Below are 16214 nucleotides of genomic sequence, written 5' to 3' on the forward strand. Positions count from 1 at the left end.
AAATAGCCAAAAAAGTGTGAAAGGGTCCCTCCAAGAAGAGATAAGTAAATGGGCAGAATTTCAGAGAGGAGACTGTGTGGGAAACTAGGGGAAAGAGGAAGAAGTGATGAATTTGAACTTAGAGAATAAACCAGGATCGGATTTCCAAAGGCCTTGACCTTTTAGCTGGAGGGCAACAGAAATACGGGCTAGGATATTCAACAGAGGAGTAACTTAGCCAGATGTACATTTCAGACAGATCCTCGGGACTCTGGAATGAAGACTAGATTCTAGCAGGACACTTTAGGAGGCAAAATGGGAAAAGGATGTTGCAAACCAGGCCAGAAAGGATGGTGGGTGGTTGGAGCCAGGAAAATGGCTGTAAGGTTGCAGAGAAGCTGAAAATCCAACAGAAGTCAAATACCAGTGCTTGGGCTAAAACAAAAAACAAAAAACAAATCAGCTTCTTATTGGTTGTGCCTGTCTGACAAACGTCTCTTCTAAAAACAACTTGACAAAACCGAGATTGCACAAATCTGGCTTCCTGTGTAGAGCTGTTTTGCAATAGCCAGACAATGAGACTATCATCTGCAGAATGACTTTGAATCATGCTTGTTTTTAAAAATATCTGAAATGAACAACAGATGTTTAAAAGATAATGAAGGCTAAACAACAAAGACATAAAACAGGCTGCCCGTCTCATCCCTTCACTCCTGATTGGAAAACACTCAGATCAATGCTCATGAGTCCTCAGCAATAGCCACTCATAAACCACTAGGACGGAGGTGAAGTCTGAACCTCTAATTGTAGATGCCTGCTATCTAAATAAGATCATAAATTCTATTACCTCCAGAATGGTAGCAATTTGGGAAGTACACTTTCAATATAAACCTCCCATGGAATTGGAAGTAATTAGCTAATGAGAAAACATGAAGGAAAACCCTATGTCTGGGAGACTTCTGCTGTTCTCACCAAAGCTATTTAAGATGCAGCAAACTTTTGGTTGGTGCCTTGCAAGTCCAGACAAGGGTTGGTACAAGGGATACTAAAGTGTCATCATCTCGATGTGATGTTTGGAACTCAGCCCTCCTCTGCCGTAGTTCTAAGGAATGAGAAATGAACATTCCATCCCTTCCATTAACCTTTGAGTCTCCCTGTATTCCTAAAACCCGATAAGGATGTATGGTGCGTCTGATGACGAGATCAGGGAACAGCACTAGCCCTCGATTGAGGCACAGCCTTCAATTGTTAGCTCGTTAGCTTGTTTCACAGCTAACCATTTGTCATGACGCAGCATGGTACTCTGACCATTAGATGTTATAGAAAAGGAACTGGATTGGTGCCCAGTTATTTAGAAGTTGACTTCTTTACCCAAAAAACCCCAAAGATTTCATATCATTTCAATCAAAAATCCAAAAGAGATATTTAGCAAATTCCGAAAAGTTCATTCTAAAATGGATATGGAAAAGCAAAGGCTCCAAGAGAATAGTGAAGAATCCCAGAGATCCAGAACAGGAAGAACAGGTTTGTCCCATGAGACACAAAGACTTGTTCTAAAACTATAGTCATTAAGAATGTGTGCTATCAGTACAGGGATAATTATGGGTTTCCTCCCTTTATCTTTGAAGTATATTATCTTAGCAGGGCTTACCCCAGGAATTAGCCTTCATAGTTGAACTTTCACAAGTCCAGTGATCCATGAATGCCAGCTCTAAATGTTAAGCTGAGTAATTTCTGCATATGTATAGTTTTGTTTTCTTTTTTGTTTGTTTTGTGGTGCTGGGGATTGAACCCAGGGCCTTGTGCATGTGAGGCAAGCACTCTACCAGCTGAGCTATAACCCCAGCCCTCTGCACATGAACAGAAGAGGAAAATACAGGGACACAGAGACCACCATCCACAAGAACACTCAGAACCCCCTGAGGAAAGACCACATATCAACTCTGGGAGAAGAAGGACTAACAAAGACATGCAATTGCCAAAAGCAAAACGGAGTGTGAATTATTATCCAACTCAGTCTCAACCAAAATTGTTTCACAACACATCCATTAAATCTTGCTATATTAACAAATATCACCACAGTATTCTAATATAGGAAATAATGTTATTCATAATTCATGGAAAGTAAAACTCTTTCATGAAATTCATTTCATTTGAAGGAAATAAATAATTTTTAAAACTAACATTTTACAATTTACAAACCAAAATAGGTATGAATATATACATTATGCCAGATATATGCTATCCTATGATACTAAAATAGCATATGAAAGAAAAAACATGGAACAATATCTCTGCAACACAGTAAGAAAACCTTTAGGCTACATTGTGAAATGGAATTTTTTTAACCTTACAAGTCAACTTTATTTATTTTCACAGGGCACCCAGAGTTTTCTAAAATGTGTTAAAGTTTTCTTTAAACCTGTTTTGCATAACAAAATAAAAAACCTCAAGTGACCAAATGACTCCCTACTTCTACTCCCCAAAAGAAACAAAGAGCAAAGTAGAAAGACACAGGAATAAATCTTTCAGTTAAATTTTTGATTCTTGGAATTACCAAAGTAAATGGTCAAATTAATATTTAAAAAAAATCAAAGGTGTGAGTTCTCAAGAACTACAAAAAATAGTAAACGGTCAAAACTAGAATAGCTATATTACTACTTCAAGGAAATACAATTCTCAAAAGAATAAATATATGTAGTACACCTTAGTTAATCTTAAACATAGAACTATGGACTAGCAAAATAATTAAGTTTTGTTTTTTTTTTTTTTTTTTAAATCATAAGTTCAGGACAGAAATCTATTAAAGAGCAGGAACCTGTATGCAAAGAGATCATAATTCAGTATAACAAAAATCATTTCTCATACACGTAAGAAATGAACATTTTGCAATGTAAATTTCCTGCATGTAACTTGTATGTAGCTCTTTCTCCATGTGTTGAAAGAAAGAAATGGCAAAGGAGAAGAGGCAGGGACAATCTAAAAAGTCAGATAAAATAATGGACTTGTGTCCAACTATGCCTGCAGGAAGGTCAGGGGTCAAACAAATAATCAAAAGTATACCAAATAAATAACCAAGTTCATTGGGCTGTTGGCAGCTTCAGTCTTAGAGAGAATGGAGCAAATATGGGAATAGATTCAACAAGAACTATTCCTGAAGTGCACCTAAGAGATTATCTCACATCTTGAAAGTCATTGTTATTTGTGAATTTCCTGTTCTCAAATGATAAAGTCTGCCTATCTTACTTACCTTTGATGGAAATAAAGATTTTTTTGGATGTTCATATAATGGTTTCTCAGATAAAAGTGTTGTGAACTCAACAAACAAAACATACAGAGGAACCCATCACTACTACCAATAAAAAAAAAAAAAAAATGACTGCATGCTGAAAGATCCATATTCCAACTGAACCAGGTAATGCATGATCCTAATCTGAGTACACCATAGTGTACTTAGCGAGAATCGCTCTTTTAAAAAGGATATCAGTTTCACTAGACATTTCCTGTCACTCAGCACTTCAACAAACATGTAGAAAGTTGACTTCTAAAGTTTCAGATTTGTAGGCCATTTATCTACAGGGCAAATTCTTAATTATTCTCTCAATATGCTAAGGTCTCAATGACACACACTTTACCTATGGAATGAGACCTTCAGCAATATGGATTCCAAGGAAACTTTACAATTAATGTGGGAATAGCCATGGGTGGTGAGGAGCTAAGTGACAATATTCCAGGAAAGTAAATTGGAGGCAGGCTGCAACATTCCTGTCCTTTGTGATCCTCCTCTGATAAAATCACAGGCCACCATCCACGGCTACAGAAGCAGTAACTGTGAGAACAGCCTTTTATTAATTTAGAGGGTAAGGGAGTGTTACTCATGTTCAGATCTGGCTGTATGGCCTCTGGAGGGAGGCATTAAAATCTGTGTTTCAAGTCAGGTCACACTGTGTCTGACCCCATGTTCAGACCTGCAGTCTTTAACAGGCTGTGCTAATTCCAAACAGGCCTTTAACAAGGCCTCTAATTCTGTTTAAATATACACATCTTACCATCATTCCACATATTACCACCTTTTTAATTAAAGAGGAGAAAACAAAAACAAACCAAAGAAAGGGTAGATATGAACTGAGTTCACAGCTTATAAACAAAGTGGAATAATTTACTTTTTTTTTTTTCCTCAGCTAGTACTCTGTTGATTTGACCAGTCAACATATGACACAATAAACCGTCAGAGAACTATATTAATAAGGACATCATTACTTAGTCTGCGTCTTCACTGACAGAATCATTGTGTGGAGGGCAGAGAGAGAAGACATCTATGTGAACCCCAGTGAAGATGCTCTACAGATAGAAAGACTTTGGGGGAAAAAACAAAAAAACATTCTCAGAATAAAGACAAAGGACTGGAATTCATAAGATTAGGAAAGCTTAAAAGAAACTTATTAATATAAAATATATATGTATTGTGGTGGTTGGGTTTTATTTATTTACTTAACATCTACAAAACAAGTATAGGGTGTTAAGTGAGAAAAGATGTGTCTTAATCCATTTTCTGCTGCTATAACAGCATACCTGAGACTAACTTATAAAGGAAGGAAGATTTTTTTTAGCTCATAGTTCTGGAGGAAGAAAGTGAAAAGCATGGTGCCAGCATCTGCTCACTCCTTCCTCATGCTGCATCATAACACAGTGACAAAGCCAGAGGGCTAGCAGAAGGGAGAAGGCCTGGCTTGAGAACCAGGTGCTCTTGTAGAACTAATCCAGTGCCAGGAGAACTACATCAGTCCTCCTTCATAATCCATCACCTCTTAAAGACGCCACATTTCTCAACACTGTAACCGCGTCAAACAAACTTCAACTGGAGTTTTGCAGGGGACAAACTGCACCCGAACCACAGGTAGGGAAGATGAGAGGAAGACACAAGCAAGCTAGTATTCGAACTATAGGCCAGAAGGTTTGGATATTTGTTTGAGGTGGGCCATGAATTGAGCTCTAAACTTTTAAGAAATCAAATTTTATAAGGTAATAAATCATAGTGTCAAGAATATATAAATGAATCAGATCAAAGAAGGAACCATGACTGTTATTCAAACACAAGACCTCTCTCCTGATCTGCTCTCATACTTTTCTTATGGTAAGTTAGAGAGCAGATACTGTGCTCTCCCACCCCCTACAACAGCTACCCAAACAAGATTAATGGAGTTGAATCCAGGGCTAAGCAAAACCCCTATCACTGAAATGTACCCTAAGCCCTAGACTAAGTTATCAAAGTTTTGCTTGGTGTAATTAATGGCATAAGGCCTACGTACAGATCAATTCAAAAGCAATTTCATGAAGAACAATTATTAAATAGCTTTCTTCTCCACTGAGAAATAGAATAGCACCACACCTAAATATATACATATTTATGTATATCTGTATCTAAATAAACACATACTATATTTAAAGAACATGAGTGAACACTTAACCAGAGACCAACAGTATAGGAGAATAGTGAAATGAACTGTTTGAAAGCCCTATCTACTAACATTAGGTATAAGGTAAAAATCCATCCACCAAAAGCATTAGGACAGTTTGGTAGATCCCTGGATCCGATGTTCTGGTTTTAAATTACTATTTAATAAGCTAGTCTCTATATTCATTTTCATGAATGGAAAAGTGATAGGGTGATGATTTTTTTTTTTCAAAAGTCTCCCAAAGTGGCATTTAAATCAATAATCCAGCTTGAACTATAGATCTATTCAGTTCTATTCAGTTCCAGGACTATTTATTGCATGCCTAAACCTACATGGCAGATGCCTCAGCAGCTTCAGAAATGAATGACAATAGACCCTGACCTCAAGAATGTGAGGTCTGGTCTAATAGAATAAATGAAAGAGATGCAGAAATGGACAGAAAAGAAAACCCTGCACTATCAAAGAGCATCACAGGAGTTCCTTAAAATGGCTCAAAGAAGGCACTAGACAACAGTCCTTTTGTGGAGGGTGTCGCTTGAGATAAGCCTGTAAGAAAAAGAAGATGGATGGATGGTTGGATCGATGGATGGATGGATGGGATTCAGGGAGATGGAACCAGAGAAGGAAGAACAGGAAAAATGGTAAGAAGATAGGAAGGAACACATAAGACACAATTAAGGAACATTTGGTGGGAATGCTAAAGTGCATGCAGGGGGATGGGGTGGGGAAGTAGTTGTGGCCATTTGATCATGGCCTTGAAGACCATGGGGGAAAGAGTCTGTCTTCATGTGGTAGGGAAACAGTTAACCCTTTAGATCTCATGATTACAGTGGTTGATCAATTCATTCCTCTTAAAAACCATACTGTTTTTGAACAGGGGATACCTTTTACAAAAAGAAAACTCAGATAGATAACTAACTTAAAGAAACATAGGTTCTACATTTCTGCATGCAGACATGATTCTTACAGAGAAGAGAGCTTATTGAAACATATAAATATCTTCTATTCCTAAGTGTTATTCAAATACATTCTCTCTGATCAGAGTCAGTCCCTGGAGATACTTAACAAATGGGCAAATCACTTTTATTGTAATAATTCCAAACTTCCATGAAGATAACCATTAATGAAAAACCTTATCTCTGATGTAAATGTTCTAGACTACATATATGATTCAGTTCAAACTTAACCAAACTTAGGCTACAGTTTGCATTATTTTCTAAAAGGAAAAGGTCCTATATTTCATATTTTAATTATTTTTTGTATGCAGTCACAAGTCTTTGATAGATAAAATAATTAACCTTTCATTTTTCCAAAAATCTGAATCATGCTAATTTCATAGGAATTATTCACTTGAATTGTATTATTTACCCTAGATAGATCTGCAAACAGAAACTTTAAACTAGTGATAATATGTCTCAGAGGGACACTTCCATAGAAAACTCTACAAATTAATAATATTTCAGACTAAATTGCTTGACTTTAAGGAATTCAGAAAATATTTGACCAGAAAAAGAACAGCTAAATTAAGTATACAAATAATGCTAAACATAAAACTACTCGCCTCTAGAACATAGAAACATTAGAAGAGGAAGAATAGAAGAAATTAGCAGTTTCTCTGCCCTCTGGTGGCAATAAAATCTACTGCAGCATTTCTAAAAGTAATGCATAATAAAATGTCCCTGTTATGAAATCAGATGTTTTTCCTGTGCCAAAATGTCTGTAATAAAGATCCTGATCACTACATGCCAAATTTCAAGATTGTTGGACTTTTTCCCTGGAGTTGAACTTTCAGATGGGTTATTTTATGACGGGAACTATAATTTTCCTACTGTTCCACCTTGCTATATTTTATATATTTCAGTAGGCTAACCATTTAATTCCAAGATTATTTCATAAGAACTCCATGTCAACTGATGTCCAGGAAAGAAACTACTTCAGATCATAATAAAGTCTCTAAACATTACCAAGAAATTTAAAACTACTTTTTTACTCAATCATATAAACATATGGGTTTCTAAAAGCAGATTTCCTTTACAATTATTGATTTAGTTTAAAATATTGGTACAATCACGTTGGCAAATTAGGTATTTTATATTCACCAAAGTACAATCATGTTGGCAACTTAGGTGTTTTATATTCACCAAAGCTAAAGCTTTTAAATGCTTGCCCAATTTTAGAGTAGAGTGAATTTCATCCTCAATTTGAGAACTTGGAATAGCAAATTCAGTGTGTGTGTGTGTGTGTGTGTGTGTGTGTGTGTGTGCGCGCGCGCGCATGTTCTACTCTCAACATTATTAATTTTTAGAAGTTCAGGAAAAATGAATATTTACTGGCCTTTCTTTTATTTTTGTACTGTAAATGCATTATTTACTCCTGGTGCCAAATAAATTTTTAAATAAACAATTTATGATGCATTTTGGCATGCACACCTCTCTTAACCTCCTGTGTGAAACTGCTTTCTTGAGTCACTTATTATTATTCCATGAATATGCCAATGAAAATTACTGCTGCATCTTTGTAATAAATATGCTGTTTCCTGAAGAGGATAAAGTATCATTTTTTTTTTCAACCAATGAAAATGTACCAGAGAAATAAACAGAAAGTATGGTCTACTGATAATAAATCATTCATAGTCAAGAACGACTCATGCCCATTAGTGTAAAACAATTATAAGTGACAGACAAATCAACAACCAGGAAAATTTGCATTTTTTTTCTCAGATCTATAGGTGTGATCATCACATTCCCTCTACCCTGAATGACCCCAACATACAAATCCATCCAATCAAAAATAAGAGTACGGAGAAAGTATTTGTGCATTCTCTGTTAAAATCCCTAACACGGGCAAACATAGTGTTTGGACTCTCTTCCAGGTTTCAGTTTGGTAAAATTTCAGTCTAGGATTTCCCCAAGATTTATCCTCACCTGGAATCCCAGGTATTCTCCCTAGTCTTCCATCTATGACTCATGTTTGAGAACTGGAGACACAGGCATACTTTCTGAGGAATCATTTATCATCCCCACCACATCGAAATTAAGCACATACACACACAAAGCTAAGCGGAATGAAATTGATTATTCTAACCAAAAAGTTGTTTGTTTTTTTTCTTTGCCCTTTCCCCTCCAAGGGATTTATTTATTGATTGATTTATTGATTTATTCATTATTTTCCATCTCATTTCATTTCTTCTAGAAGTCACATAAGTTTACAAATTTCTGCCAAGGTTTCTGTGCCTGTTTGTTTCTTCACTTTCTTCTCTGAAGGACAGAAAAGGGGAGCAGGCTACTGTTCTATTCCCAGTGGGCAGTTCCAGGGAGCAAGCCCTGGATGCCAGCAGTGCCCTGGCCCTGGGGGCGCGGTTCACGCACCTGGCAGGAGCCATCACCAGAACAGTGGACGCTGGCACTGGAAGGATATGGAGGCCTGGGCTCCTCGCTGGGACAATGTCTGGGCAGTAAGAGGAACCTCTTGGCTCCCCAGTCACCCTCCAGCATGTTCAGGCCTGTCTGGAAAGCGGTCAGGGGGAGGACAATGGGGCCAAGTGTTGGTCTCTAGAGACTTGCCCATCCCACCTTTACCTCCTCTGATCCTGGCAGCACCTACCCCACCCCACTTCCTGCGCCTGCGCAGCCCCAGATGGCCAGAGGTAGGTAGTGGGGACTGCCTGGGGGAGTGACGAGGAGCTACAGAAAATTTCCTCCTGCTAATGGAAGACCTGCAATCCCCGGCTGTCACAACACCCCCCAACCACCCCCACCACGCTCTGGATTAGTATAACTGAGCAACAGGGAAGAAACCAGAGAGTAGACATCCCCAGGTGACAGCTCCTGGGCGAGGTATCCATCAGAGTGATACCGGGGGTTCTCTCTGGGTTACTTGGGGGACACAGTACCACCTCCCAGGTGAAGTAAGCCCCTTCTCTATCATTCTTCTCTCATCGACCTTCTCCCCATTTGGGGAGCTCAAGTTTACCGGAGGAACAACTGCAATAACTTTCCCAAGGGCGGAAATACGAGGTGGGAGTGGGCTGCGAATGGGGGTGCCGGAGAGGTCTTAAGCTGCGCCCAAAATCAACAAGGGAAAGTGCATCTTACCATTGATTTGGTTTCCAGCCTCCCCTTCAGCGAACTGAAATCGGTCGGTTAAAAAGTGGCAAAGTAACACAACTCCTGCAGCGGCCAGGTCGGCCCGCCGGAACCTCGCCATGCCGTTGCCAAGACCTCTCTCCCCCGCCCCGCCAGTCCTTCCCCAGTGCTCTGGGCTCCTGGGCTCCCAGTGGGGATGGGGGCGACGCTGCGGAGCGCTGTGGCTGGGTCTCCGTGGGATTTGGAGGCCTTTGTAATTTCGATGGGACTTCACAGTCAGGAACCGAAAATAACAAGAAGGGAATGCAAAAGGGAGCGCAGCCCTCTCCGGACCTCTGGGTCTCTGTTGCAACTTGCCACACTCGCAGCCTTTACCGGACACAGAACAACTGCGGGTGGGAAACGCTACGGGCAGCCAGGGCTCGCAAACTCTCCGCTTCACACAGGCAGCGCCACCCGGGTGCCGGCAGACGGTGACTTCCCAGCCCCTGCGATGCGCTTCACTGGATTCAAAACAGATCTAATTCCACAGCCAGCGCGGGTGCCTCCTCCAAATCCAAGAGAACTCTGGGCTCCGAAGGAACTTTCCCGTCTTGGGATGGCCCCGGTGGGAGGTTTAGGTTGTGGAAGGGGGTTACTGGGGTTGGCGAAACCCCTCCGACAAGTTTTTCTTCTTTTCTTCGCCCAATGCTGGGCGCGCGTCCTTCCTGGCCGCCGGAGGGATGGGCAGCCCCAAAGAGCTGAGCCCGGGGAAGGTTTGGGCTGCGGCAGTCTGAGGTCCGAAGCCAGGAGAGAGAGAGAGAGAAAAAAAAAAAAAAATGTGTTTAAAAAAAGAGGAAGAGGAAGAAGAAAGAAAATGGGGGGAAAGTCGGACTGAACCCTCGGGAGAAGGTTCCTCCGGGCTAAGGAGGAGGTGGCCCCAAATCCCGCCGCCCGGGAGTTTGGTGGCGGAGGAGGAGGCGCCGCCACCACCGCGCTCCTGCTCCACACTTTAGGGAGGGAAGGCAGCTCACAATTTGCCAGATCTGCTGCTGCACCCTCCTCCCTCCTCCCTCCGCCCTCCCCCTCGCTCCTCCAGGCTTCTCCCACCTTCCTCCCCAAACCAGCAGCCAGCACCGACCTGTCCAATGGCTGCACTTTCCTCGGGACTGGCAGAGTCGTCGCCGGCAGATTAAGCTGGGGAAGCAAAGCCAGGGGGAGTGAGAGGGCAACTCCAGCCCCGCGTGCCCCGGGCAGCCGGCTCCCGGGAGCACCACGAGAGGAGCTGAACCCCGAGAGCAAGGAGGGGAGCAGGGGGCGGCACCTCCGCGCTGCCGGGGCGCCATCCCTGCACCCGGCCAGCAGCGCCCGCACCCACCTGGCTCCCGGGCCTCCTTGGTACAGAACTGCGGGCGGGGATTGGAGGGTGGATCCGCCGGGCCAGGGCCCCAGGCGGCGCCTGCGGCGGGCGGGGGTCTTCCTGCTGGGCGCTAAGGGGTTAATCTCAGTTCTCCCTTCCGGGAAGGTTTGTTTGGCAGTGGTTGGGGTGTGAATAAAGCAAACCCGAGCCAGTTGGGTTACTGACCCAGAGAGGCCCCTTCGGACCCCAGACCCGCGCAGAGGGTGGTGGAAGATAGCCCGCTGCAGCGTGGTCCTGCTGCTGCCACCAAGGCTTTGTAAAGTGTCAGCGGGAGCGAAAGCGAGAGTTTAAAGGAACAGGAGGCCCATTGAATTTCCTACAGGGGCTTTAACAGGCTTTCGCTCGCTAGTTTGTTTTTGTTATTTCAGCTTCAGGATCTGCTTCAGTGTTAACCCATTCAGGCCTTCCCATTAGTTTACACTTTATTTGGCATACAGTTAACCTCATTTGAAAAAGATAAATTCAAAGGAAAGAAGTAAAGGACTATTGATTAAAAGTATGCTTTCTAGAGCCAGAGTATCAGGACTGGAATTTCACTTCCTCCATAATAAACAATCTTATAGCATTAGTTTCCCATGTGTTGAATGTTGAGAATTTTATAGTAATTCTCTTACTCTTAATACTCATAGCAGTGGACTAGATGAGTTAATTCTGTATACTTCAATTTTTTCCAAGATTTCCTAGCAATAGCTTCTCTTGAAGAGATAGAACTAAATTAAGTTATATACATTTGTTAGTGCTAGCAAATGTAGATCCCTATTCTTGTCCATGACATTCTACACTCTGAAGAATTTATGAATGCTAACAATAGGTACCCTAACTTGAAACAAAACTCCCTGTCACTGAGTCCAGATAATCAATCTACTCTCAATTTGATGCCATAAAAGAATGTCCTCATTGGAAAGGGAAGTTAAGGGTTTCCCTAATATGATACTTAATTTGCTCTTTATTTTAGAGCAATAAGTGTATGCATTTAAACACCTAAACATGTCATGCCCATACCCTTTATCATGTCAAGACCCTGCTCTCTCTCGCAACTAATTGAGTTCCCTCTCCCAACTGTACTTAAGAAACTTGATTCTTTTATTTCTGCTCAGCCAGGTGTATTTGACTTCTATGTGATGTTACATAAGAAATTGAGTACCTAGTAAAGTTACCTGTTTAACATTAAGTCTTCTAACCACAGCTTGATAGTATTTTAATTGATGGTGATTTTTTTTTTTCTTTGCATCTTCAGTGAATTCATGTGGAAAGCTTGCTAGACCCTTCCATACAACTCCAGTTTCCATGACAGGCAATATTGGGGAACCTATTAAAGATCTCTTCTTTAACCTGGGATATGTCCCCCTTCTTTCCCAACAAGGGGGGGGGGGAATATGTGTTCCTTCTTTCTCTGAGAAGAAACAAGTCCTCACCTCTTCCTACTATCATTTTCTTTCTCTTGCCTTTCATTATTACATGTGCAAGTTAGCAGTGTTTATTTTTTTTTTCTTTTTTTTTTTGGGGGGGGGTCAGTGATGCTTTGCCCTCCTGGTTGATGCTATGTGTATTTTGTGCATGGAAATTTGTTGCCAAAAACTGAAATGGAGCCAAAGGATAATTCAGAGATAATCTGAGCAGTCCTGTTCTTTTCTGTAATGTCACTAGTACTATTTAATTCCATCGTTTTACTTCCATCTTAATCTGATTCTGAAAAGCACACATAGAAAAAACTTAAGTTTGGGAGAAGATAAAACTGAGGAAGTCAATCATGTTTGATGGTGTAGTTCTCAGAACTAACAAAGATTATCATTATAATAAACAGGTTATAAAATTTACTTTAAATGTCAACCAACAATTATTTGTAAAAATATATTTTGCCTTCAGATGTAGCAAGGAACAAGAAAGAAAATACAAGTAGGAGCATATATTACTTTGGAAAGAGCTGATTACTCATATAATTCTGGCTAATTAAAAGTAGTATACTTTGTGGCCTAAGTTGTTGGAGTCTGCCATATACATTTCACTACAGTAGAAGTGTCTATTGCGCTTTCACAGTGACAAACTGAGAAGTCTTTGTGGAAAAAGTTACATCATATTTCATCTGACATAAGAGAGGTATTGTAAGGAGTGGAGTTTGTTTCTATTTACTACAGATACAGGAAAGGAGAAGCTGGTGCTTTTACTCACCGCCTTAATTTGAGCTACTCTCACAAGGAACAAAAATGACTTAGGAATTGTAAATATGTAGTACTTGTTCTTTGTCCATGGCAAAGATCTGGAATTCACAGGACATTCTCTCCTTTAAGATCATACATCAGGATCATTCTTAACAACACAGAACTCTGAGCAGACATTGGACTTGAACCATTATCTTTGCAGATTTCAAACTGTTTACAATCCCTTATTTCCACCCAACAACCCTCAGAGCTATTTTCACACATTCAAATGCAATTATATATGTATTAAAGGTTCTTGCAATTAATCATCTCATCGTACCTCCAACTCTAACAATGTTTTTTTTTTTTTCCCTAGGAACTGTTATAAATTAAAACTTGGCTAACAGGATGCTTAAGAAAACAGTATGTCCACTTGGTTAAAAAAAAAAAAATACAGTTTAAATATAAACTGCAGTATTCTGCATCTATTGTGATTTTTTAAAAATTATTTCAGGAAATAAGTTCTTGTCCATTTTTTCAGGATTTTTAAAACTTTGTGATCAGATGAAAGGAAATTACTCTTAGTGAATTGCTTTGATTCGGTCCTAATATTATGATCTTTTCTCTAGGTCTGTGGTTTCCTCTCCCTCCTCATTTGATAGAGCTAATTGTTTTATTTTGACTATGCAGTTACAACATTCATTTGTTCATCTTGGCTGACCTACTCTCAGTGTCAACTGTGATTTTTTTATACTGTTCCAGATAGATATTTCAGATTTGGGGTCTTATAGATTTAAGTAGAAAATTTTATGAACATGGTATTTTTTTTAATCAAATGAACATTAAAATGTTTGCCTACCAGCTAACACTCTTTATTATAGGAGCATTTAACATGCAAGAATACTTATTGGCTCTTCGCCTCATATCAATGCTACATTTATTTTTTTAGATTAAATTAACAACAATTATATTTGGCACATTTATGATGAAATAATACACTCTATAAAATGGCATGTGTGTATATCAAAGTCCAAAAATGAGCAACTCAACATGGTAGAAAAGAAAATTAATGAAATGAAACAGTATACTCTTTAAAAGGATAGGGGCATTATCTTACAGTTCTTTTTAAGTAGCACTGATGCATAGTAGAAACATAGCCCTTATTGCAAAATTACTGGACTCAAACATAGGTTAAACTCTCACGGGGGGTGGGGGAGGAAAATGGGCAACTGCTTGATAAGCACTTAGTGAATTAAAAAATAAAGTAAATGTGTTGAAGAATATGCTGCACAGTGCGCAATAATGAAGCATTTAGAAAATCGCCCAAGTGCTTACTGTGGACTTGGTTATCCAGATTTTTCTGAACTGATTAAGAAACCACAGGGAATAGGATTCTCATGTCAGCCCCAGGAGAAGCTGTGTTTCTGCAGAGCCTCTGGTGGAGGATGCTACTCCTGGCATTGGTCACTGAGTTTCTCTGCATTGGTTGCTGGAGTGCCTTGTTACCCAGGGACAACCACTGCTGTGATCTAGCCCTTCTGTCTTGTGCTGCAACTCCTTTCTCATCTTACAATCTTCTTTTCCTTTGTCCTCAGTTTCCTCTCTTTTCATTTCCATCTCTTTCTTTTCTTTTTTTCTTTTTGGTGGTGCTGGGGATTGAACCCAGGGCCTTGTGCATGCTGGACAAGCACTATACCAACTGAGCTATATCCCCCACCCTTCCTTTCCATCTCTTTGAACTCTTTACTGAGGTACAATTCACATGGTTTAAGAGTCACCCTTTTAAAAGTGTACAATTCACTGGGTTTTATTATTCCCCCAGGTGATAGGACCCAAACTTTCATCTGATTCCAAAAACCCCAAAAAGAAAAACCTTGCCCACTAATGATCATTTTCCATTCTCTTCTCTCAGCCCAGGGCAAACACTAATCTGCTATCTGTTTCTATGGATTTGCCTATTCTGGACACTTCATATAAATGAGGGTCATAGAAAATGTGGCTTTTGTGTATTGCATGACTTTTGTTTAGTGCAATGCTTTCAAGATGCAGTCATGCTAGCATGTATCAGTATTTTATTCTTTCTAATTTCTAAATGATATTCCATTGAATGGACATAGTACATAAATACTATGGGGAAACTGTGAACATTAGTTGTTGGACATTTGGATTGCTCTTACTTTTTGGTTATGATGACTTATACCCTTATGAATATCCATGTACTATTTGTATAACCTGTGGGGATATACAGGAAATACAACTATTTACCTTTATGAGGAAATGAGAAACTATTTTCCATTGTGGCTACAACTTTTGACATTCTTAATAATGCATGGTACTTCCAAGTTCTCCAGATCCTTACCAATACTTATTGTTTTCCTTAAAAAAAAAAAAAACAAAAAAAAACTATAGGCATCTTAGTTGGTATGAAGTGGATCTCACTGTGGTTTTGATTTGCATCTTTCCAATGAGTAATGATGTGGAGCATCTATTTTTTCATTAGCTTATTGTCCATTTATATAACTTCTTTGGGGAACAGAAAACTGGGACCTTTACTCTTTTAAATTAGATTTTTCTTTTCTGTTTTAGTTGTAAGGTTGTAAGGCCTAACATGTTGCAGATGCTAGGCCCTCACCATATACACGAATTGCAAATGTTTTCTCTCATTCCATAAACTCTCTTTTCATTTTGTTGATAGTGTTCTTTAATGCACATTTTTTTTTCTTTTGGATCAACCCAGTCTACATACTTTTCTTTGGTTGCTTTTGCTGTAAGTGTCATATCTATAAGCAACCCTGCCTAATCCAAAGCCACAAAGACTTATGCCGTTTTCTTCTGAGAATGTTATCGTTTTAGCTTTTGCATTTAGGTGAAGTTTTGCATATGATGAGGAAGCTGAAAATTTATTCTTTTGCATGTAGATATTGAGTTGTCTGCCAAATATTGGAAAAATTATTGCTTTCCAATTGAATGATCTTGGCATCATGGTTGAAAGTCAATTAGCCATCAACATCTAGGTTTGTTCCTGGAGTCTCAGGCCTCCCCTACTGGTTTATCTGTTTCCACCCTGTTTTTGGTTTCTTACAGTTTTTTGGTTAGCATTGAAATAAGGAAGTGTTACTATTCCAACTTTGTCATTCTTTTTCAAGATTATTTTGGC

General features: G+C 39.7%; 1 protein-coding gene across 1 annotated transcript in view; it reads right to left on the bottom strand.

Annotated features, from left to right (window-relative positions):
* The window catches only part of PLXDC2 (plexin domain containing 2), a 412919-nt gene extending 402216 nt beyond the window's left edge, over positions 1-10703 (bottom strand). The window contains exons 1-2 of the mRNA XM_079107639.1: positions 10641-10703; positions 9530-10292 (exon numbers count right to left, since the gene is read on the bottom strand). Of these exons, the coding sequence (XP_078963765.1) occupies positions 9530-9641 (112 nt within the window). The 5' untranslated portion in view covers positions 9642-10292; positions 10641-10703. The remainder of the gene's footprint in view (positions 1-9529; positions 10293-10640) is intronic.
* Between the last annotated feature and the right edge of the window lie 5511 nt (positions 10704-16214).

This window comes from Sciurus vulgaris (assembly GCF_902686455.1).
Source record: "Sciurus vulgaris genome assembly, chromosome: 12".
Taxonomy (NCBI): Eukaryota; Metazoa; Chordata; class Mammalia; order Rodentia; family Sciuridae; genus Sciurus; species Sciurus vulgaris.